The 26,323-nt window shown below is 37.8% G+C and overlaps 1 protein-coding gene across 5 annotated transcripts in view; it reads right to left on the bottom strand.

Annotated features, from left to right (window-relative positions):
- Positions 1-26,323, bottom strand: part of LOC107101585 (protein cordon-bleu-like) — a 78,659-nt gene that overhangs the window by 15,785 nt on the left and 36,551 nt on the right. For 3 of the 5 annotated variants that reach the window (XM_015400549.1, XM_015400551.1, XM_015400550.1), the window contains 5 exons: positions 26,095-26,139; positions 24,767-24,855; positions 24,325-24,396; positions 18,005-18,187; positions 7,480-8,062 (listed from right to left, as the gene is read on the bottom strand). In XM_015400549.1, the coding sequence (XP_015256035.1) occupies positions 7,480-8,062; positions 18,005-18,187; positions 24,325-24,396; positions 24,767-24,855; positions 26,095-26,139 (972 nt within the window). The remainder of the gene's footprint in view (positions 1-7,479; positions 8,063-18,004; positions 18,188-24,324; positions 24,397-24,766; positions 24,856-26,094; positions 26,140-26,323) is intronic. The other 2 variants (XM_015400552.1, XM_015400554.1) reach the window with 2 other exon arrangements.

The raw sequence follows: 26,323 nt of genomic DNA, 5'->3' as shown, positions 1-26,323 counted from the left end.
TTTACTATAAGTATTTTGTTATTTGTTAGACTGTAAAATGAAACAATTTTTAAACAAAAAACTAACATGCTTCAGATAGATTATAGCCCCCTTAACTGGTGCCATATATGGTATATATATTCAGGTTTTGGTTTTCTAAACCAGTGCATTACACTAAGTACTCAATGACCCACTGTCCACCTATTGATCTGCAGCTATCAAATATATCTGCTGTATCAAATAGCTCTGCTCCACCCTCCTCAGACCACATTCTAGGTAGCCAATCACAGTCTGCCTTTGTGCTTAACTTATACAAAGCCAAAATAAAATGTAAAACCATGCAAGTTGTGTATAAGACACAATTTCTGATAAGAAAGGAGAATAAAATACTAAAAAGATTGATAAATATTTTCAAAGAAACAAATTAAGCATGAAAAGATGCAAAAAAGGGAAGCAAAGTCCAACAGTAAAAGAGTTATGAAGACACACGGCTGCCAAGGTGAAGAAAGAACTGAGCCATAGAAAAGACCTCAGGAGTTTTTGGGACGCAGAAGCACAGGTCCACAGCAGTACACTAAAGACAGGGTGTGGGGTGGGGGACAAAGGAAAGAACAGATCAGATTAGAGATGAAAGAATCACAGAATAATTGAGATGGTTGAAAAACAAAAAATCTAATTTTGGTCATCTGGCTTGGAAGACTGAGAAAATGTACAGGAGCAGATGGTTGCTTACATATACAGCTCAACATCACTCAGGAATCTCCTCCATTATGCATTTAATATACTCTGAGGTATTGTATAAATGCAACATAACAGGCACTCCAGCTGATTAGTGTTGACCTTAACCTGACATTATGGACCGTGAAGAACCAACATGCCCCTTCATCTGACATTCAGAGATGTGAAACTCTTTGTCCTCATGAGCACCAAACATCAATCAATCAAAAAAAAAGTTAAACTGAAACTGAGGTTTCAGAACACAATTCAGTGTTTTTTAAAACAAATGATCGAGTTGATTAAAAACTTAGACAAAACAAAGTAGAATTATTTTTAATTCAGCTTCTAATGTGACCTATAGGGTGTGAATAGAGTATATCTATATAGAACCAACACATGAAAACAAGAGATGCAAGTTATCAATTAGAGAAGATGGTTCAGGTCATGGTGTTTTGCCTGCGTTGTCAGAGTTACAACAGATCCACATACTTTTCCAGGATACATGGATGGATGGATGGATGGATGGATGGATGGATGGATGGATGGATGGATGGATGGATGGATGGATGGATGGATGGATGGATGCATGAATGGATGCATGGACGGATGGATGGATGAATGCATGCATGCATGGATAGATGGATGCTTTGGGCAGCAGAAGGAGCCGCTTTACATTCAAAGCCTATGGTTGACATGCAGCAAAGGGTCCTGCATCTAGAGCAGCAGGAGCAGCACATCTTGACGCATTTGAGCAGCTGAAGCACCTACGGAGCATCTCATGCGTGTGACACGCTTTACAAGCAGCAGCTGCTGAACTTTGAAAAATAAAATTTTTGCTGCTCGATGTGCCACATCATTCAAACAGAGAAGCTGTTTTGGGAGCTGGCAGTGAGACAGACACAGCGCTGCTGATGCAGAAAGCTATGATCACTCCAGTGAAACAGTTTATTAACGCCTAAATTAACTTAAAATGTCGAAACCTGCCAGCAAATGTTCGCTTTTATTTATCCTGATGCATGCAGTTTGTACCACATGCCTGAAAAACACTAACATCTACTTCCAGTCGCCATGAACAGCAGAGGAAAACCCCAAAGAGGCGACCCGTCCTGTGGCAGCTCCTGACAGCGCACCATCGGTATTCGGGGATCTGAGCGGCTCTGTCAGCAAGATAATATGTTAGGGAAGGATCATAATCATGATAAACTGACTGCACAGACAATGTTTTGAGGTGGACTTTCTAGCTTAAAATATATTAAAGCTACTTTTTACCAGCTTATCAAAGCAAATATAGCAAAGCCACTCTCTGCCATTAAACACAGGAGCAGCAGAAGCATCAGATGCATCCGTACTAACCTTACTGGACGCACTTCAGGAGCATCAAAGATGCTCTTGAGGCATGTCTGACCTTTATGTGTACAAGCATCAAAAATGGAGCAGCAGAAGCTTTTTTGCTGCTGAAATGGTGTGCGGTCTGAACGTAGCCGTTAGTATTCCATTATACTTATCAAAGACTTAAAAAAATTTATAAATCAAGCTATCCTGCTTCTCTTTTTTATCATTATCATTTCAAATATTTGAATCTGTCTAACCATAGTTATCTTTTTACTAATAAAAAGGGGTTGGAAGAAGACAAAAAAAACTTAATAGATGTCTATATTTACTTGATTATAGAACGCTGTACAAATTCTGCTAAGCATGCTCCTCTTTTACATTTTCACTTAAGTGTATTTGTATTTTAGTAAACTTGAGGGAAGAGAAACCAGAAGCTTTTCATTAACCGAAAAATATTCTGACAGGCAGGATTAATTGAGCGGCAAAAACCAAACTTTTGAAGCATAACAGAGAATGTTCAAGCTGTAACAGAACTCTTTCATAACGACTTTGTTATAACTAAGCGTGAATGGATATATGACGGCAAAATAATTTAATCAGGATTGGAGTAAATGAAGGCCATCTCTGAGACATGCATAATAATGTAACAAAGGGACTCTTCCATAAGAAGATGCTTTTAACACGATGTTTTGTAACCGATGCCCTGGGGCCTGTTACGATCGAATGATTTAAAAGCCAGGCTTTTCTTCTCATTAGATTAATTTATGTTTTCAGCTCTCTTATACTGGCCCTGTGCATGTATTCTCTGTGTTTAATTGGCTCCTCTTGACAGAGATATCACATTGGCAGCAGGTTATCATTGCACAAGAAAGAGATAAGGATCTGGTGTGTCAGTTGGCTTTGCAGAGTGAGGTGAACTTTCAGGTACTAAATTTGCTTTGCAATGCCTCATTTAAGTGAGCCTCACGTCTGTTTTGTTTGTCTTACGGCATATCATGAACTTTCTACTCACTGTTTTAGAGACCAGCGCCAAAGAGAAATACAAGTCCTGATTATGTTTGGTCATAGCAGTGGAACGAAAATATAGCCCCGCTAGAAATTCAGGTATTTCTCCTGTGTGATTTACTTACAGGGTAAACCTATCTTTAGTAACAACGGTTAAAAGAGGACAAACAGGCTTAAGAAAAGTAAGACCAAGGCTTTACTTGGTGTAAAACATGTTTATTTCCTACAAAAGCCTAAAAATATCCAAGACAAGCCAGGAATATGAGTAGCTAAATAACTGTGTAAAATTGTCACCAATACTTATGTAAATTAAAGGTTGATAAACTTAATCAGAAGATCTATACATTTAAGAATCTGGCTGTATAGCCTAAGTAAAATGTTTCATTTGCATTTCTCCAGAAATGCAAAGTTATATTATTTTTAATATAAGGGAATGCTTTAGAAATAAAAACTCAACCACCATGTTTCAAACAATTATCTTTTTGTTTTTGCACTTGTTTTTTCCCAAGTACGCCAATACTTGGGGAGAAAAACAAGTACCGGGTTATTTGGTAATAGAGAAATACGGCTTATACTACAAGAAGAAACATAACTTAAGGCACAATTTAATATGCATAGAGCATTTGTTTCTTTACCATGACTTAAAACCGAGAAAATTGACTACATTTACAATTAGTGGCCATTTTGTGACCATTGAAATATGTTTTTCCTAACATATAATGCTATTTGTGCGAGAGGGATGACTGCTAAATAGGATGACCTCTTATAACGTGTCAAAGATACAAAATAACTTGTTATAGCAGAGAATCTGTAAGAACAAACACTGTAGAGAAGAGCTAATTCAGTAGAACCATTTGCGGAGCATTGTCATGTTTTTGTTTTTTTTTAACTTTTATATGTTAGTTCAGCCTTATGTTTACATTTTTGACAGGATTTTTTTTGCCTATTTCTCTTGCTTATTTTTAGACTTGCACCGGTCAATCGGCAGTGCTCAGAAATCAGCAGACATTCACGTGATCGGCCACGTTCGCTGACTGGCCCAATTATTATGAAGACCACCGATTTTAATCCCCCCGGTCATTGTGTTGTTGATGAGTTTTTCTCTGGGCAGCTTGCTAGCAAGGCTAACTGGCCAGGAGTCGAACAGCAGTACTTTGGCAGAAGCCAGCGAGGGGGAATTAGCAACGAGAGGCTATGGCTAGCCAAGGCTAACCTCTAAAAGCTGACTGCAGGAGATGGAGGTAGGACCACATAACAGTCCTTCTAAGGCGAAATTAAAACTTTTTTTTTTTTTAAAGCCGCCTATTAAACTCTTAAGATCATTGTCGTTTCATCCTTTGTTAACATTATTTTCTCTATCAGTATTTTGATTAAAAATGTTAATTTCTGCAGCCTCCTACACTAAAACAGTCGTCAGTTTATGATACTTTCTCATCTCCTATAATTTTGATACCTAATAATACAATGTCGATGAACATAAGACAGCAGTTGAAGCATTTATGGATTTGATGCTGTGATCGGCAAATACTGATTTTTGTGATCGGGGATCGGGGCTAGGCTCCCAAAATCCTGATCTGACAACAAATGAACAATACTACCTCACTGTGCTTGCGCGTAATATGTTACTATGTGACCCACCCACAACCCTGTCTATTTATTAATATTCAATGAAATGTATGACTTTGAACACCACGACCTCCCTCACAGCAAATCCACACTTTGGACATTAATTTAAACATAAACAGATACTTCCTAGTGTGAGTTCCTAACACGTCACCTGTTATTATTAGACATGTATATTCCTTATTTGTCCTGTTACCTCTTTATATTTTATCTTTTCAATCTTTTTTATATGTTTAATACTAGTTATATTCTTGTTAAATTTCTTTACGTACAATAATTCCAATGTGTCTGGACTGTGGTCTGTCACAAATGGCTAATAAAAATGTTGAGATAGGTTCCCAAACATTCCTCTCTTAGTCAGAGCTTTCAGTGATTAGAGGATTCACTTCACCTGTGTTTCCCTTATTACCTGCACCTGTGTTATCCTCTATTTTAGTTGCCATTCCCCCCTTGTTTTGCTGGCTAATCTGCTTTATTCCCATGTTACAGACAGCTTTTTAGGTACTTCATTATTGTTTGCTTGCCTGCTCAACCCCCTGCCCTAAGTACCTTTTGTTAATAAATCTCAAAAATCTTTATAATGCTGCTCCATTCTGGTTTTCTGCACAATAGTCCACAAACCCACAACCACACCCTGACAAGCACACCTACAACAAACAACTACTTCAAACTGATGTTCATCCCCTTGGATAACAGGGTGGATTTCTAACAGCTTAATGTTCAAAGGAACTCTGAACACATGCAAGTAAGCAACTACTATCATTTCTTTTTGAGACATCTTTGTGAAAGTAAAACTGAATACAGGAATCCAAGGGGCTGAAAAGGAAGCTAGAACCAGCTTCACAATGATGTACCAGCATTAAAAATATATATTTCAAAGGTCCATTCAGACTGAGTACAGTGTCAACGGCAAGGGAGGAGGATTTACATAGTACTTCTATGCAAAATAGGGTAACGGCACGTCCAAACTGAAGTAATTACTAAATATTAAACAATATTTCCAGCCACTAAATAAGGTAAACATGTCTACTGTTATATTCAATACAAGCAAAGGGATGTCATGTTATGCAATAACTTTATATCAGGAAATGAGCGCAACGTCTGCTGCGATGGCGACATCATCGGCCGTAATTAAAAATGATTTTATCATAAAAAACAAATAAGCACAAATGACAGTTTTATCTGCACAAACCTGCACTAAGGTAGCAATAACCATTCAGTCTATTTGCTAAGTTTTTTCACGTGGGTAGGGTGTCAGCATGACACAGCTGAAGCTCCTCTTATTTGATGACGTGTTCCTGGGTGTGAACACTGCATTTGAAATGCAGAGTGGTGAACTTGCTGTGGCGCTCCCAGAAATCACTGAATGCCCCTTCAGACAGTGGTGTATGTCAGGTTAAAACCCAAACTGCAATGCAGTGACTATCAAATCCCTACGGCTCGTACCCCGGCTGGTTACTAATTCATAAAGAAGAGATTATATGAACGAAAGGTTCAAACTTATCTCTAAATCTGCTATTACACATAATTTCTTACCTTGCTGTGCATCAGTGCTCTGCAGAGGAAAGCACTTGGGTTGAATTTGTAATGTGATTTTGCACATGAGAGGTATTTTCTATGTAGAGTGTAAGGTGCAGTGTTTAAGTGATGTGTATCTATTGACCTGTCCAACAACCGTTTAAGTTTGGATTAAGATCAGATTGTGAATGTAAGTGTGAAATGGGTAGGAGGGTAATGCCACTGCATAAGTACTGAAACACAATTTAAACACATTTGTCTGATAGGATGGGCTAGAGAAGTCTCCTCTGCTCACAAAGAAAAAATGTTTCATTTCATTATATCTTTTCGATGTATATATAATGAAACAAATAATAATAATCAACTATAAAAAAATAATAAAAAAAATAGTTGACAATGTCAGACAGGCAGTCATACCGCATTTATACAGTAATTATCTTGCTGACTGCTTCTCATTTTCTGCCTTATAAACTAGTCATCTCATACTTCAACCTTTCTCTTGCTTTTATCTGCCTTTCCAGCAGCCCTTCTCTCCTTAAAACTCTGCCGATCTCGCTTTTTCTGCCTCGTTACCCTGCCATTTCTGTCAAAACCTTCCCACGCTCTCTTCTCTACACTTCTGGCACTCTCACCTCTTCTCATCCTTATTGAGGTCCATGCCTCTCTAATCTTTGTTCCTGCCAGACAGCATATTCTGGGTTATATATAAGTTAACAAAAGGCCATCTAAAGGTCAAGTAGTTTAAATGTGGGATAGATTTATCTACCGGAAGATCTACAAGCTATTCAAAATCCTGATCGTGATTGCATGCTTATGAAAGAAAGACAGATAAAGAAAATAGAGAGAAGGTGAAACTACCGACACATGAAGCTTGAATGATTGATAAGCTTGAGTTAAAGACAAGCACTCCATTGTGTCAAGAACTGTGATTAAGAGAGAGGGGAAAAAAGCTCCACTGGTTCCTATCAAACACACACAGGCATACAAGCCCTCTTTCTTTCAGCAAGGTATAAACATCACCTCTGACAGTTAAAGAGTCAGATATTGCTTCAGCGTGACAGCTCAGGTCTCTACAGGACAGACAGGCAGGAAACTTCACCATACAACTTGTGACTGCCTCAGTTTGCCATAGGTGTCTGTCCCATCCACTGTCAAACGTTCACCTGAAATACATTATCCTACCTTTTATCTTTTTTCTTCAAATGTAGCTTTAAATTACAGAGGGTAATACTATAAATAATAACACATATCAATAAATTTGTGCTGACCTTATGAAACAAATGTAGTGCTAGTGAAGTTATTTACCCATTCCGCTGTGTCTGTTGTTCTCTGCTTCATCCAATTTGAGGTTTAGGGCCGATTCGCTGTCTGACCTGGAGCTGCTGTCTGAATTCGCCCCTTTATATGGTTGGTTGGCCGTTGTGCTGGACTTTTTTGTTGCAGGCTCAACTTGCAGAGAGCTTTCGGCTGTGCTACTGGTGCTGCAGCGGGAACCAGCCTGGTCGAGGTCGACATCTGAGTCATCAAGGCTGCGGCTGAGCTCAGAGCTGGAGTCCTGCACAGCCAGGCTGTCTGAGGTGCTGCTGCTCGGGGTTGGAGAACTGGGGGATGGAGAGGTCAGGGGTGGAGTGGCGTCGCGCACAGGTGGAGGCTTAGGTGCTGTTTTACCAGGAGGTGCTTCTGCTGCCTGTATGATCACAGAGGCATCAGAGAACTTGGGGGGTGGCGGCGTCTTGGTGCGGGGAACTGGGGTAGGAATTACACTGCCCTGAGGATTGGAAATGGAAACAGGTGCAGAACTATCATCGGAGTCCTGGGCTAAAGAAGAGGGAGTGGGTGGCGGAGGGGGAGCCTTTCGCTTCCTTTGGCCTTCTGAACCGGGAACCTCCTGACAGAAAATAAAAGAAGGAAGGTTGTAGAAGTTATATTATGCTAAATCTATCCACGTACAATGCCTCACAATAAACATAAATCAACAACATTATGGGATTTTATATCATACAAAATAGAAGTACATAACTGTAAGGTACAACGAAAGTCATACAAAGTGGACTGTGCATTATATTTTGATCAGGTTTGCAAACCTGAAGACATAAAAATTTGCATTTCTTGCAGAGGAGGTCAAAGTCAGATTGGACAGAGAGCATCTAAAAATCATTCATGTTAAAGATTCACATATATAAAATTGAATAAGTCATGTTTTGTCATTGTAACTGAAACATGTGGACAGATCTCTAAGAGATATGAATGCTTTCTGCAAGTCACCGTATGCATGTCTGGTTTAAGCATAGATTATTCAGTATAATTGAATCTGTCAGGACTAAAACAAGCTAACAGCAAAGTAATCAAATTGAGTGGAATGCTGGCAGAGGTCTGAGACTTCAAACCATTAGAGTGACAACTTTCCTTTTTTTAACTGAAAACATCTAAGGTCTCCAAACAATTCATTTAACCTGCTCTTGTGGTATTGTGAGAGAGTAGCAGTCTGTGCTTTTTACAGGGATATTTCTTGGGTTCTATCTTAGAAAAAACATCAATAGAGAAAAACACACACTGCCTGTATAAATCACCAATAAACGGGTATCATCCTAAAAGAAAATGCCACAAAGTTTATGGATGGATGGATGGATGTAAGGACGGATCATGTGTTTTGTCTGACAGCAAGTAGAAAATTCTGTTAAACTAAAAAGTTCTAAATTATCTCTTTTTTTGTACTCTGATGAAGCTGCTCTTTAAAAGTGCGTCTCCCTCTCTTTATGAGACCACTGCCTGAAGATTTTGGATTGTTGTGGTAAGATAAGCTTAAAAACTATAAAAAAAACAAAAAAAAAAACCTTCCAAATAGCACTTGCCTTCTATTTCGGCTCTCTCAGAAATTCAGCAGAGAACATGCCCAGAGTTGCATATAGGGTTGCATCATTCAACAGGGCAGAAAAGAGATCAGGCCAACTTGTCTTTCTGCAGGTGCAGAGGGTTCACACACAAACTCAGTGAACCCAATGCATGGCATTCTATAGAAAGCCATACCCCCCCACCACACTAACACACTCCACGTCGTTTTCCTCACAGCTCTCCTGCCTCACTTCCAACCCACTATTCATATATACATGAATACAAACACAGCCGTGGAAATGGGCCAAAGTTGAGCTGCAATGGATGATTGACTTGCCTTGGAAGATGGATGCCTATGTGTAAGAAGGCTCACGTTGTGTGTGTGTGTGTGTGGACATGGATATATTTCTATATGTATATGGGAATGTGTGTTTGTTTTCCCTGCAGAGTAAAACTGCAGTGAACCCTGTGCTATGAAAAGAAGACTGCAGAGGCTTTAACTGACCAGCAGATGCATACCCACTCTCATTATAATCGCAATGGCTTGAACTGCACAGTATAGATAGGATTGTTGGGTCTGTTAAATCTGTATTGCTCTCTTGAGCTTATGGCGCCATGACTGGGATTGCAGCATGCACTTATGAGGAAGGAACTGAAGATAAGGCTTCAAGCTATATTAAGCCACATTCAAAGCAATCTATACCCTCAAAAGAACTAGCTATCAGTTCTAAGTCCTTTTTATGTGCTTTAGTTGGGTAGGTCACAGTTTAGAGAGATACGTACATTAAACTGTATATACCACAAAGCTGTTCTGTTTAGTTTCATTCAAGAGACTTGTTTTCAATGATAATGCAGAACTTCCCTTTTCAGAGAGAAAAAACATTGACAGAAAAACTGCAACTGCTATAAATAGAAGTCTCTATATCAATGTGAATGAGAGAAAATATATTCAATATAATCTTTGTAAAAAGATAAAAACTCCAGCCATCTAAATCCCAAAGGTTACAAAAAAGGAAATAAGAGGCATTGTTTTTTTTCACTTCTAACTTAAAAAACTAAAGGGAAAGTGTTCAGCTCTAAGCAAGACTCTAAAGTCTTACCAAAGTATACATTCTGCATTTACTTGATATGATTTTTTGTTTTGTTTTTTTGCAGTAAAGTGACACACACAAACCTAAATGTGAAATGTGAGTGAAATACCAACATAAAACCACATAAATAGGTTAGGTGGAAGAAAAAAATGAGCAAGTTTTCCGACCAAATCATCATGCTTGGTGGGTATTATTCATTAACAACTCTGCAGAAAAAATGGATTGTAACTTTAGCTTTCAATTTAAGGTTGCTGTCTGGAGGATGAAGGGCAAACTCTACCCTATTCTAAAGTTTCCAACTTTCCCTCAATGCTAATTAATCTCCTGTCCCCTTTTAGGAAAAAAAAGGACCCCACTAAATGATGTTGCCACCACTAGGTTTCATTGTGCAGATGCTGTTTTTCGGAAGGTGCGTACTTCTACTTTACACATTTGATGGTGCCTTTTATCAATTAATCCTCTATAACAATCCTCACACACAGGTGGTCTCTTCTGGATAATTCAATGATCCCTGATGATAAACTTAACAATATTCACAGTTCAGACTTCTCCTTTTTAATAGCAAAAAGCAAACAAACAACTAAGATGTATTCCTTTCCTTTCACAAACCAGTGCACCAGTCGGTGTTTATGTATCACACAACACCCCTAAATTACTTTAAAGTCTGTTGTTATAAAAGTGGAATGTAAGAAATTTCAGTGGTAAGGCTACTTTTACAAGCCACTGTAGATGTAACAGGACTCCTGCGAACTAATCAAAGCTTCTTAGGTCAGTAAAATAGAAATAGAAAGAAAACGTAAAAAAACAACAATAAAATAAAGTGAACTAGTGTCTGCTGGTATGTCTTTTTGATTTTTTTTCACTTTGTAGTAGTCTAAGGGCTCCCTCTTTGAACAAACAAACCTGGGCGAGTTACCATTCAACAGTTGCAGATAAGGGTCTTTTTTTAAGAGAGAGACATTACAGCACTAATGAGGAATGTGAGTATGCCAAACACGAAGGACTCCAATGTAATAAACACCCTCCAAGCAGCAGGCTAGAGGACAGCTGCCATGTGCTTTTGTGTCACTGTTATGATAAAGATGTAGGGGTGTGAATGTAGGATGAAAAGAGGTTTCATGTGAAGGTTTTAACAATGTGTGCCAGTAAGGGGTGAGGGTAGGGTTAAAGGGTGAAGAAATGGATCAGGCGACACATAGCTGACCCAGTTTCATTGTTGTTCAACTTGTTCTACTGACTTCCTAATATTCAAAGTTTTCCTTACCGCTTTCCTTTCTTCAACAGGTGAAATAATACGTTTTAAAAGACTGTATAAAAAACATAGCAGGGAGGAAATTAAGCCAATAGGTAATCTTAATGTAACCAAAACATGAGCTATAGTCAGTAACAACCCATCTAACCAAAAAGTATATTGGTTAACTAGTTACCTGGTTAGCTGCTTTGAACCCAACATGAACATTCATGTGTATTCATTTGTCTAATCTGCCCTAGCTGATTTTATACAATCGTTTTTGAACAGTCCAAACAGAGCTTGTCCTGCAAAGGAGGGGCCAGGTTCCCCTAATCCTGGCCCCTTCCCTGCCTCTCACAACCGTCAAGGACTATGCACAAGCAGAGAAAGCTCACAGTATTTTCTCTTAATGAACGCTGGACCTCCTTTTCTATCATATTACAGACTTCAGCTTCAAACTAACCCATAATAAGAGGATTTAGGTTTGGTTGATGGTTTCACAAAGTACAATGCTGTACGTAAGTCTGGACACAACTAATAAGACAAAACTAAAATTTACCCACCATAAATATGTCATATCACAAAATTTTTATATATTTTGAATTGTAGACTTTCTGAAAGGCTATTTCCTGCGTTTTGAGGTGGAATGCAGCTAACTTTTTGTCTTTGTTACAAAACTATGTTTGTCCTGATTGTGGGAAGTATGTGTGCTTGACTAGAGGTGGAACTTTCATAAGGAAGACATGAGATAATTTTCTGGTACAACATTATGTTTCATAGGTTAATTCAAACAATCCGAAATTGTAATGCAACATTGTGTTTTGAGCGGCTAAAAAGCACCTGCAAAACTGGGGTGTAACCCGCCTTACGCTCATAGACTGCCAAAGATTGGCACCGGCCACACCGCAACTCTGACAGGATTAGCAGGAGAAGACAGATGGCTGCATGAAAGTTTGTTGTTGTACTGTGACAAAATGTGAAAAACTTAAAAGAGATATGACCATTTACACATTGAAGTTGGTATAATGTACGTCTGTACACAGAGAAAACAAGAGAAAATGTGAAGAATCCTACAGGAGAATGTGACATGCAGTTTGATCTGTGGGAGCAAAAAACCTGCTGTTTTCAGCTGTAGCACTATCCAACCAAAACAAGAGTTACAGAATAGAGACAGATACAGACAGGATCACACAAAGAGAGTGCTGCCTGTTGGTTTTGGCACCGCTGAACGTCTTTTTCTAGCACATCCAACTGATTTGGAAAAAAAATGTTTTGTTTCCAAAACATTTTTGGGGTGATACTATAGCCAGAGGGCAGGTGGATAAACATCCACTCTTCATGCTTTAAGACTAAATCTAAAAAGAGTTTATTTCATTAACTGTGTATAATGACATTGTTTTCATATTTCATTGTATCATTCTAAATGACATTGAAAGAGACCAAGAAGATACACTGTAAGGCTTGAACAACCATAAATTTAATAGAATATTTATCTTTATAACAAAAGATCTAAAAACATCTCTATATTGTTGCACTAGCAGGAATAAAAAGTATTTCCTGTTAGTTCATCTATACACTTTATAATCAAAATACGATTGAGATTCTCTGTGCTACTTCGTGCAGCTCTATGCTTCACACTGAAGACTTGAGTTATAATGAGACAGAATGTGATAAATGTGCAACGAGTATAAATACAATTGCTAGACACTATATTTCCAGTCCAAATAGTGCAGAGGACAAATGATCCCATTTCATCCACACCATCCATAAATTCCTCTACTGAGCAAACTGAGAAGCAACTGAAAAACAAATTCCCACAGCTGACATGCCACAACCACGACTGCCAATCCAATGCGCAACTTTTAAGGCTCATGTAACGGGATATATCATTGGATATGGCTGCGTTTCAGAGTCTGCACACTGACTACAGCACAGAAAGCAGACCTGCTCACAGATAAATACTTTCTAACATTGGAGCGCTCCTGATTATTCTGGCAGGTGAATTAATGGACCCTGGATGATCTAATGAAATTTTCTAATTAAAAAGATATGATGTAGAACAAAATAAAACACCAAAAACAAAAAGAAATGCATGTGAAGGTCTGTAAAATGAAACTGTTCATTTGTTTATGTTATGCTGTGGCGTACTTAAGTTCCTCCAAGCACACAAATCATTAGATGTGTACATTATTGCTTGATGTTGTTTGTTTCAACCATTAAAGTCATGTGTAATGTAATGCACGTGTTACATTCAGTTTTTTACCAATAAATGGGGAAAATGGTCCAGTAAAGGTAAACTGTAGATATTAATGTTTTTTAAAGATCAGTTAACAGATTCTTGATTGGTTTCTTTGTTTTTAATTGGAAAAATAGAAGCAACATTATTTCTGTCAAACTTTTCAAACTCTTAAAGTCTACCTTAAGAGTCTTTTTGAATCCTTGATGTGAGCTAAAATAGCTTTCATTATAAATTCCCTAGGTCCCTTCATGTAACTACAGCCAGAAGGCTCTGCACTGTAGCTGTATGGATCCAACGCTGAGGTGAATTTTACGAACACAGCAGTGAGTTACGTACACAAAAACCTAAAATTAATTTGAAATACAATTTACAGACAGAGCAAAACATAATGAGGTATCAAAGCCCCCTGCTGCTTTTAATACTTCTCTACTCTAGCTCTGTTAAAGCTGTTTATCCTGGTTTGAACCTTTATCCTGCTGTGTCCTCATGTAAGCTGAGAGCAGTGATGCAGGTACTCAACCCCACTGTATTCTGCCTACTATCAGCTCTATTTTTATTTAACTTATGCAAATGGTTATATATTGACGATTTAAGCTTTTGCAATGGGGTGCAGAGAGAATAAATATTGTCTGATATGTCTTCATATTTTAGCTAAAATAAGAGCAATAAAAACATAGAGGCCTATGTGATGTGTTCTATGTAACAAAACCTCCACTTACTTTAAACTGATCATTTGTTGCAAGGGGTTGCAAATACCTACTTGCCTAAAAATCTTTACTGCACAAGTATCTTTTAATCAAGAATAAAGAGAGCCGATCCCTCCTAAATCTGTTGTTTAGGTTGATGTAGCTGTATCCCCTCTCTGGCCAGCCTACATCATCTTTGCTGTAATGGCTTTTTAAAGCTTTTTTCAATCTCATCATTCCATTGCCTGATTAATGATGTCAGTATCCATTGCTACATCTTGGATGTCAAATTAGTTGACCACATAAGCTTTCTTTGATCAAAGGGGCCCTAGTAACGAGGACAGTCACAATAAACAGCCGTGCTCAGATTGCCCGCTATCATGTTCCTAATATGTGCGTCTCTCAAAGATGTTTGGAAATGTAAGTGTGCAAATGTAAGGTAAAGACAGAGGTTCTTTGATACACCGAGGGTGAACTATGGCATGAGAAAGAACAAATAAAATGAAATGAAAAAAACCCTCATAAGAACTTCTACAGTGTGACACACCCTTAATAAGTGACTTCAACAATTTGACATTTTTACAAGATCAAGAGGGTTCTCCACAGATGAGCCAATTTCTTCAGTCGCCTGAGGCAAAAACATTGCTACATTTGAAGCAAATAAAAAGAGTACAACTTCTCACTGTGCAGCAATTTGATTCATCATGTACAATTGTTTAACAGCATGAAGTAATGCAGAGCTCTTCAACGCCAAAGGCCTTAAGAAACGCTTTTGATCAGACCTAGCTGTCTTCAACAAATCTAAATCCTTTTTCATAACAAGTCTAAAACGTTTACAGGTGAACGGGGAATCCCTTATATTCCAGCTCTGTCCTAAGACATATTCCTGTTGATACACTTTTTCTAACCACTCATCATATCATGTCTCCAAAAATTCCACTGTATACTATTCTAAATCACCCATTTATAAACATACAGAAATGTCAATAGACGGTGAGTTGAGGATAAGACCTGCTGCACCCATTAACAGCTTGTCCCAGATCTGCTTCAACAACACCAGAAATCCCCAGACATGAAACTTGAGATGGAACCTGCACTACACTGCGACCTTGCAACCAAAGGATCTGCATAAATACATATGACATCGTGCAAAGACTGACACTTCCTAATGGTAAGGCAGAGAGATCTATTATTAGACCAGTCATCGGTTATTCAGATAACCTTTCCAACTCCTGCTCTGTTTAGCAGCGTCCCAAAGGTGTCTTTGCAGCTGGGATGTGGTGTCAGTCATAACTCTCAGGCTGACAGGTGCGTGGAAAATTTCAAATCTCTCAAGTCTAATTTACACATCCTAAAATTAGCAAAGCAATAACATTGAGTTTCTTTTTGGAGTGGCAATACATGTTTCTACAGAGTAGGATATCAAAAATGATTTATTTTGTGATGAATAAGATTTAAAAAAAAATCCTTGTTTAGCCCTAGCATGTGGGATTTTCATAGCACCTACCACAGTTTATAGAAGTCCTGGAAAATGATACAATACAGTGATGCACATCAACCCATAATGAAATGATTAATGATCTGATTACATCAATACGGAATGAAACCATTGATCTACATCCTCATTTTTAAAGGGGTCATACTCAGGTATTTAATGTATATAATCATTTGGAAACTTTTTCTATATCTAAATTATCCATCCATCCATTTTCTGTCACGCTTATCACTGCTGGGGTCCAGCTGTCTATGGGCAGGAGGCGGGGTCCACCCTGGACAGGTAGCCAGCCCATCGCAGGGCAACACAGAGACAAAACAATCCCACTTTAAAATTTGTAGTTTTGTGAATTAAAGGGGAGTAGTTAATTTACTGCAGTCTAACTTTCTTTGTTTAACTGTTGCAAAGATTTTTTTTTTCTTTTTTTCTTTTTTATATGCATAAAACAAGCTGAACACTATGGCGATAGCCGTACTGCTCCTCTTGTGAAAGTAAAATCTGTTGGGCTCTTTTTGGCATCAAGCAATTTATTCTCAATGCCACATTGCCAGACAGGACACTGTTGGAAAAAAAAACTAAATAAATAACTGTTGCAAAGATTTGTCAGACGAGGTTGCAAAAACTTTCTTTTAAGTTTGGGAACTACTACAGGTCTACATCCATTATGTTGGATTGACATACAGGGAGATCACACAAGAATGTATTCTTTAGACAGAAACGATAGATTAATAAAACAGTAAAGAATTAAAAGCCCAAAATAAACTCCAGCAAAGAAAAGTCGATTTTTTTTTAGGTTAAGGCAAATTCCCACCAATAATCAAGCGAGAAAATAATCAAGTTAAACTGTGAGACAAAAACCACATACAGCGAGACCTTAGAAGAGAGAGAGCTGCTTGTGTTGAAGCTCCTAATAAGCAGCAGCAAACAAGCAGAAGGTCTCCCTCCAAACCCTGCATGGAAAGAGCACCCAAAACAAAACCGCCGTAAGAAAAGTAATAATTTAAACCAAAATGTAACTGTAAAAAACAAGGCCGGTTGAGAACCAAAAGACGGTGAAGGTTCCTTCAAACCTCACAGCTAGAGGCCTGGCATGAAAGGTGCCATTTTAGAGTCTCCTTTGACTCTCTCCACATAGTAAAAGAGAAGCCTCTCTTGTCCTAATGTCACAACATGCTGAGTTTGAGATACTCTGTATCTGCAAGTCTGCACTGCTAAGATAAGATTTCAGAAGATTTGGATTTTGCAAACAAATATTACAGAATGGTTCTGGTGTGAAGTAGAGGATGAATATGTGAAAATCACACCGGCCAACTGCTAAGTATGGTGGACGACCTGTCATGCCATGGGCCCTTTCCTCCTCTAGAGACCATGTGAGAGACCAAAGTCAATCGTATTTGTTAATAAATCAGATTGACTCTTGAAGAGCAGTAATTGTTGAAAGTACTGTAAATCTGCAGTCATATAAGTTATAAATTAAATGTTAACTCAGAAAATTTACTCTTGCTTATGCATTTTCAAATGTAGTATTACCTAATGCTATTTCCATTAGGTATTACTACTCAGAAACAACTTCTGCTTCTCTGAAGTCTGTTTGTTTGTGTGTTTAATTAAGCCACTGAGAATAGTACAATGTTCCGTGTTAACAAGGGAACAATATTGCTCCTCAGTAACATTCATTAGGAGTACAGGCTCCTCTGAATACACAGAACCCAGTATCAAAGGGAGAGAGGAAGAAAGTTAGGTGGCAAACAAATGTTCAAACCATACTGCAATAATACCACATTATAAGGAAAGCACAAAGATGAAAACCAAATGGCCGAATTAAAATCAGTATGGTTAATGAGCTGTTTTTAAATTGATTATATAAGTTTAATGGATTATGTTGTTCATTTGTTATCTGCTGATTTCTGTCTGTTCTATTTGAACATAAAGGGATCCCAGCCATTCTTTATGTCCAAATTAATTTTTGGTTAGGCAGAAACTTCCAAAAAAAGCATAAACTGTAAAGAAAGTTGGAGAATGGAAGAAAGCTTGAATGGTGATCTGTGCAGCTTCCCAGAATGAGAGAATGCTAGTTTTAGAGAGCTCTTTGTATTCTAACGACCTTAAGAAAAAAACAGGCTCCTGGTTTCTTTGCTATAAACCAGTGCTCTGATTTGCTGAATAAAAAATTAAATATGTTGGACAGCAACTACATGTATCTACACAGACAGGTGTTCAACAAGTGGGACATCTCATCTCACTAGTGAGTTTCACCTGATTGTTCTTAAAGTTTGGGTTCCTCTGGCTGGATGTTGGGACAACAGGTGGTGCAGGGGCCCGCCTCTTCTTGGACTCTGCTTTGGCATGCATTGTAGAAATATCAGTGAAGGACCGAGACTGCTCCAAGGAGCCAGAAGATCCCTCTACATAGGAGACCCCTGACACGGTGGAAATCCCCTGTGGATAACATGAAGATTGAAAGGAGTTAAGTTATAAAATAATAATATAAAGTACACGTGCATATGTGAGATAAACACAATGGCTTTAGGTTCTATGTAATATCTTTCTCTAAAATCTAAAATATTGAGCAATTTGCATTAAAATTTGGACCTCTGTGAGAAAAAATCTATTGTTTTCACTTTAACATTTTTGAGTTTAACAAACATAATGTTCTCCAGTGATGATTTTATTATAATGAGGTGTGACACATTTTATTCAAACATGTTACCCAAAGAAACATCCTGTCGGTTAATAACTCTCATACTTACTGACATGTCTTGCCCATTGGGAGTATAAACTTGTCTAAATCTGTCTAACCAGGGATCAAAAAACATACAGATTCTCTGAAACATAAAGAGCGCAGCAGTATAAGTTATTATTTGGTTCTTACCAATATCAAAGCATTTATTTGCTCAAGCTGAAAGTGCAAACCTACTTTCAAAGGATGGCTACTCTTGACTGAACGCACTTTAACAAAAAAGGGATGTGTGATCAAAGAGAGGCCTGAGTGCTCTTGAAAATCTGAGCCTCCCTGTGGCTCAGCGAGGAACAGAGCCTTGGCGCAACAGGGGCACCACACAATGATGTGCAGCTCCACGATCCAAGCAGAATATAAAAAAAGCAAATCAACCAAGAGTCTCGAATAATGCTTGAATGCAATATAAAAGGACAAGAAAGGACATTTAGCTTTGATCATTTAGCATTAACAATGCCCAAGGTCACAACATACAAAGATCTGGAAAGAAACAACAGCTAAAATATATCAGAAAGTTGCAATAAAAGATTTAAAGGCGCGGAAGAAATGGTTTCCATCTAATGAAGGCCAAGAAGCATAAGTTCAAACAAACAAGCTTAGACAACAACCGTAACACACTAGTAGTATTTGTGTTTTGTTACAATAACTAATATAACACATTTTTCAATACACAAATCCACAAATAAATGTCAACAAAGTCCAAACCAAAACTGCAAGAAGAAAAGGGTAAAATACTAAAATGAAATGCTACAACTCTTGGTTGACTGAAGAGTTGCTGTGTCTGTGGTATGATAGGTTCACAGGATGACAGGAATAAGAGAACGGCAGAAGGACGTGTGGCTGTTAGCAAACTGAGGGTGATGGAAACAAAAAAGGGATGCTGGAGGGGAAGCAGACGTGATTTGGATTCCCCCAAAAAAGAACAAGTTTCAAGTAAAAAAAAATAAAAAAAATAATCTTCAAAGGAAGAAATCCACATGAACTCTATCTGACTTCTTCACCTGCTCACTCTCACTCCTTCGACCCAGTTAGAAATATCAAAACTGCAAGTGGATAATATAGATCAAAATGTTCTCTGACACTTAGGAGGGGAATCCAAGTCAGCAATGTTTTTATAATAATGTGAGAAACATAAAAGAGAACCTGGAGAAAATCTGCATAATTATTAGTATCATTCACATCCTGCAGTTTTTAACAGTGCATTTAACTCAGGGGTACAGGTAGAACAGATAAGGAAAATTCAAAATAATGCATTACTTGAAGCATTTGACTGCTTATGGTGACAATAATAGCCTGCTAAACCTGCTGTGATTTAAACTTGGAATACTTTTCATTCTGCAAGTACCTAAAAGTCAGTGTTGTTAAAATTAAAGGATGGAAGGATTTCTCCTCTGGCTGAATCTTTCAAGTCTATTTCAACCAAGATCACTGATTGGGGGGTGGAGGGGTTGTGCAATTTTTTATAGACCTCAGAAATGAATAACTGAAAGAATGTTTGAGGGAGGCATATCAAAATCTTCTTTAAAGACCTCGGCGGGGTTGGCAGAGTGCAGAGGGAAAAGAAAGATTTTGCAGTAAAGTTCATACAGAGTTTATGGCATAAGGGGATTTAGAGCTTAAGCATTCTGAAAGGAAATGTATGAATCAGTAATGTATTTCTAAACAAGAATAAGAAACAACTAAGACCTAGTAAAATAGTGAGTTAAGTATTCATCATCAGCTTTTTCCTCGTAATTTCACCTTAAAAACTTAAATGTATTTTATCTCGACCAATACATGATTAGACTTGATTCTGAAGAGGATATGATTATCGGATTACTAAAGATTGTCTGGGCTGCTCAGTGGCGCAGTGGGTAGTACTGCTGTCTTGCAGCAAGAAGGTTCTGGGTTCAATTCCCAGGGGTCTTTCTGCATGGAGTTTGCATGTTCTCCCTGAGCATGTGTTGGTTCTCTCTGGGTACTCTGGCTTCCTCCCACAGTCCAAAAACATGACTGTTAGGTTAATTGGCTTCTCTAAAAAAGTCCCCTTAGGTTTGAGTGTGTGTGTGAATGGTTGTATGTCCTGTGTGTCTGTGTTGCCCTGCGATTGACTGGTGACCTTTCCAGGGTACCCTGCCTCTTAACTGCAGACAGCTGGAGATAGGCACCTGCACCCCTTGCAACACTTGAGATAAGCGTGTAAGAAAATGGATGGATGGATAAATATTGTCTATCTTTGTATTTTTAGACATCAGTATAGTCACACCTATTCTGCCAAGTCCTCATTAAATAGAACACAAAGACATCAAGTGTATGGATCAGTTACATTGCCATCCACTTAAAATGACAAGGAAGCGTTAATCGGACAAGTTATTAGGAGGACTACGGTAACTTTGGGGGAACTGTAGACCTCTAGAGCTAGAATTGCACAGTCTACTGACAGTGGCATGAAGAAACCCTTTGGTAAAAGAAAGTATGGTAGGCAAATGGATAGTGGAAGGAGATGTGCTGGTCAAATGAGATGGAAACTGAACAGTATACAAGCAAAGAAAAAGTAACACTGCCCATTAGTGGTGGCGGTATCATGCTGTGGGGTCTTTTTCTTCAGCTAGGCCTGGAAGCTTATGAGATAAGAGTTGATGGGACAAACGATGGAGTAAAATGCCAGTCAGTGCAAGAAGTAAACCACAAAGTTTGACAGACATTTGAGACTAAAATTAAGGTTAACATTCTCAGTTATTGTGTCCTTGATGAGAGGGTGGTGCCTGTGTACAGCAGCCTCACTAAGGTCAGTGTGGCCCAGGGCAGCTGTGGCCTCAAAGTAGCTTGCCACAATCAGTGTGTTAATGTGTGCATAAATGAGTCGGTGTAGTAAGTGCTTGGAGTCTCCTGACTTGAAAGGTATAATATACTCTATAAGTACAGGGCAATTACCATTTAAATGCCTTCTTGTTAATAATTTATTGGGAAGTTCAAGTTTTACAACAATCAGAGTACAACTCATAAAAGCTTTTTGAACATCTCCACTGAAATTGAGTCACCTTTGACCCCTTTAAACATAATCTGAGATTTGTATCTTTTATTAATAGTTGGTATTGGTATAACTGGAACTTTGAAGACGTTTAGACGTGACCTTATATCTTTGGCTTCTTACTTAGGGTAATTGTCGGACTGAGGTGTCATGTAACAAAGTACAAATATTCGTTTCTGTACTTAGGTACACTTTTTAGGTATCAATACTTTACTCCATTACTTTTCTTTCTACTACTGACTTCTACTCATTACATTTTCACACAAGTATCTGTACTTTCTATTCCTTAAATTTTTAAAACAAACGTTACTCGTTACTCTTAGCTTCGGTTTAATGTTTATAAATATTTATTTCATGTCATGTGCGCCATCCAATGCAGATCATTGGATGGCGCACCGGAACAGAAGGGGTAGAGCGGGCTTGTCATCCACGTGCCCGACTGGAGTTGTGACAAGCAGCCCGAGCCACAGGCGGCTACGCTCTACCCCTTCTATTCATTCGGCTAGCTAATCTGAATCGTTCAATTCCATTTCGAGAGCGAGATAATTTGTGGTACAGTAGTAGCACTAGACATCTTCCAGGCATGTGAGTAAAACTAGCAGCAGTTCAGCAGACAGGAAGAATGAACGGTAGCCGGCGTGCATGGATGATGTCATACACACTTGACTTTGTTTAAAAAAAAATTGAAATATAAAAAAATATAACCGCGGATGTCTGGGGGACAGTGATTGGCCTACATGTTATAAATGCTGGCGTACCATAAAGAATCAATTATAAACAGCTTAGTTTGTGCCTTCAAGTTGTTGCCCAAAGGAAGACGTTACTTGGATATAACCTAACGGAATATCTTCAGAACATCTCCAAATGACACAAAACTCATATGGGTGAGTAGAACATGATGTAATAACGTAAATCAAGGGCCCAATGTAAAAAAAAATGGCGTTCCTCTTTAAGTAACAAATGTGTGTACTTTTGACACCACTGCTGTCAGATGTATTAAAGCAGCATGGGTTATTTCAGGGAAATGTAGAAACTTCACATTTCTCCCTCGTTCTTTCAATTAACAGTTGAAAAACATAAAATGTTGCTCAGATATTTTTCTATGGTACACTATTGTGTAATATTTTGGGCCAAACATCTGTTATCCTGCTATTTTAAGTCAAAATACTACGAAATACATGGGGTACAGTAAGCTCTGGGTTCAAAGAGATAACAAAGGTCAATTAGAAAGCATATTTTTGTGTAAGAAGGGTCCAGTCAAAATGATCAAATAGTTTTTTTAATAATTAACTTCATATTAGTTTCAGTTTGAGCCAGAATTATTGACACAATGATTTTTGAAATGTCAGCACTTTCCAGGACCACACACTCTTCCCCTGACCTACACAGTAGTTTAGTCCTTAATGAACAATTACAGATAAGAGGCTTGGCTTTTAGTGCTAATGTAGCCAAGGTATTGTAATCTGATGCCTTCAAGCTGATAACACTGAGTATATGTGTGTATGAGTGAGAAATCTTTGGAGAACAGATGCATGTGTGTGGTCTGATAACGTACAGCGGATGAAAAAGCAATCATTTCGGAGGCGAAAGCCGAGCTGTATTATAGCCAGATAATAACAACGATAAGGCTGACAATGAGAACACAAATAAAAACCTTAGCTGCCACAGCCTTAGATACAAGTTGTTGTTCTGATTATATCTTAAAAATCTACGTCTGGTAGTTTGTCCATGCACTCTTTTTTCCACGCTTTCTAACAATCTATTGAAAATTTTACTTATAGGATATATATTCAGAAGAACTAAAACAGTTAAACAACTCAGACAGTGGTCAGTGTTAGTGATATGACAGAAAATAGGAGGGTTGAGTCAAACCAGCAGCTTTTTAACAGAGTGAGACGGTAAAATGAAGAGCAGAGAGCTGGCCAGTGTTTCTCCGCCTAATACGATTGACTCCCTTCTTGATTAAGTTATAGATCTAACAAGCAGAACCCAGCAGCTGAGTGTGAGTGTGTATTACCAAGGCCTGCTTAAAAGCAGGTTCTTAATGTTGAAACCTGAAATAATCCATTGTTAACAAATCTATCAAAGATGCTTATTTTATGACATTTTATGAGCTCAACCTTGACTCTCTGATTAGTTAAGGTGCATTAACCTTCCGCATACTTTTTATTAATAGCAACCTGGTCTACCTGTTGGCAAGACGTTCCCTTTTTCCACTTATTATTAAGGGTTTGCTTTTAAAGCAGGCTGCATTGTCAGTGGGGATGCTGAAAAAATGCAGGGAGAGCTGCTGCCCTCTAGAGAACAAATGGCAAAACAACAACACCAAAATAATGGCCATTTATTAAAGCTTTGATGACCAACTTTTTACAGATCCAGAGCTAAACTAGAATAAAGATGTAATGCAAATCTTCTTATTAACCCTCAACTAAAGGACATTTGAGCCAAAATGTTTTTTTTTAACATGCATTAGTTTTCATTACATCTTATATAAATAAACAGTGTAACATTTTTCACTTTAGTAAAGTAAAAAAAGAATTCTGAATGTTTCAGACATTAATGTATACATGCTTTTATCCTTACATGATGCTGTTTGCAACATGCTGCAAACAGTCCTTTACTGATTAGATTGAAAGTAAAATACATTTTAACTTGCTATACAGAAAGGACAAAATGAACCTCATAACCTGAAGTTCTAATAGGTATGCTGCAGCTAAAATCCTAAAATCCAGAAGGTTAGATGAGTAATTTAACTGATTGAGGCAGACCTTAAGTCTATATGTGTGGAATAAACATTATGTCATTGATCTTTTTATTGCAGATACTTACTTTGGATTTTGTGTCTGAGTTTTGAATTGCATTTTCATCAAAGTCTTCCATGTCCATATCATTTCTGTCACTCTGTAATAGATGGGAAAATACACATGCAGCATTCAAAGTCACACACATGCATTTAGTAATTCTCAAAGTATTTTCTCCAGTTGCTTTCTAGAAGTTAGTCAATCTATTTCACAATCCAATATTTTAAAGTAATCTTTCACAACATAATATCCTTTCTGATTGTGATACGTTTTAGAAAACAGCCTCATGCAGTTAACATTAAACAAAACACCTATGCTCTGTTTGATACGACCAGAGAGAAAATATTTTTTTCTATAATAAAGAAGCAGATACCTTGTGTCTGACTTAAAGTATGACATGACAGAGAGTGTTTTAGGAAATTATTTAATTCACAACATCTTGACAACATGTTTGACATCTTAAATCTTACCTTTGATTTCCTTTTGCTGAATGAGAAGATATTTAACAGTCCTTTCTTTTGTGGTCTTCCTAAACTAGCAGTACTGGAATACATAGGATCTATAAAAATGACAGAGAAAAGTCACATAAAATAGTTAGATGTGGTATAGGTAATGAGTCATATCAGAAAGAGATTTGGAATGGGAGGTTTGGAATTGGGGGGGGGGTCAAAGGTAATTCTGAAACACTTCGAAGTGTTTCGGAATTACCTTAACCCATAATTAATATCTTAGTCTTAGATATTAATTAGGTGAAAAGCATATGATATGGAGACAAAAAATATATATCTGAATGCTTTTTCACTGTTCAATAAAATTGCATTTAATAAATTAATTAATTATTAAATAAATTATGATTAAAAAATGCTTTATTTCATCTATTCTGTAACCATTTATCATATATATTTCAAGCATAATCTATTTAAAAAAACACCTTTCCTTATTTCCAGCAGAGGGCACCACAGCTTAATCATTTCCTACCAACTTTGTTGAAGGAGCAATAAGTAATACTGAAGCCTAGAGCTTCAGATAGGAGCACATGAAACCCATAGCCCCCCATGTGCCGTAGGTTGTCAAATCAAGAGAGACAAAGATGTAGTGCAGCTGAATTTAAGATGCTGAGTGAAGATGATTCAGTCACAGCAAGTTAATGTGCAATTTTTTCTAAAGGAAGCTGAGACTTCTGAGCTGTTAAGGCTATTTGTGGTCCACTTCTCTCTCTGGTTTCCATGTTTGCAGCCTGCTCCTCTTTGCCAGCATAAAGCGGCACTCTGTTTTTGGCAGCCCCGGGAACTCTTATGTATTTGGCTTAGGAGCCGGGAAGTGAACATGGGCTACACACTGCACTGGGGTTCCAGATAGTACATCTAGGGTTAAACGGAGAAAAACTGGACTAAGAGTATTGGCTTTTTACAGGGAGTGTAATTATTTCCATCCTCAGTGACAAATCAGAACAATTTACATTATGGTAAATGCAGCAAATTTCTTACTTATTGCTCCTTTACGTTATGTTCTTCTAAAATATTCTAAAATAATTGTTGTGCAGCACTGATGTGATTTTGACCATTACATAAGCAAATTGAATAGAGTTAATTGCAAGTTATTCAGAAATCAACAGTTTTAATTAGGTTCACACATAAATAAACAAATATTAACCATAGGATTACTACTGGCAGCCCACTAAGCTTGTTAATGGCAATAACCAGACTTTGTTAATGAAGAAGCAGCAGTAGAATGTGTTAAATAGCCACTGGGGGTTAGTATAAACAACAGTAGCACTAACGACATGGAGGACTGGTACCTGAGTTGTTCAGGGCAGGGGCAGAAGCCATTTTAGGCTGTAAAACTGAAAAAAGATTCACAAACAAACTGAGTCATTAATACATAACCTGCATTACCTGCCTTACCTGGTGAATATGTTGTTCTCTGTGAAAACAAAATGCTTGCAAGCAAACTAAATGATATTGGAGATAACTTAGAAAATTTTATATATATATATATATATATATATATATATATATATATATATA

Source organism: Cyprinodon variegatus, unplaced genomic scaffold, assembly GCF_000732505.1.
Source record: "Cyprinodon variegatus isolate N-32 unplaced genomic scaffold, C_variegatus-1.0 Scaffold1116, whole genome shotgun sequence".
In the NCBI taxonomy this organism is placed as follows: domain Eukaryota; kingdom Metazoa; phylum Chordata; class Actinopteri; order Cyprinodontiformes; family Cyprinodontidae; genus Cyprinodon; species Cyprinodon variegatus.
The sequence above is the reverse complement of the archived record's forward strand: the minus strand, read 5'-3'. Positions and strand labels throughout refer to the sequence as shown.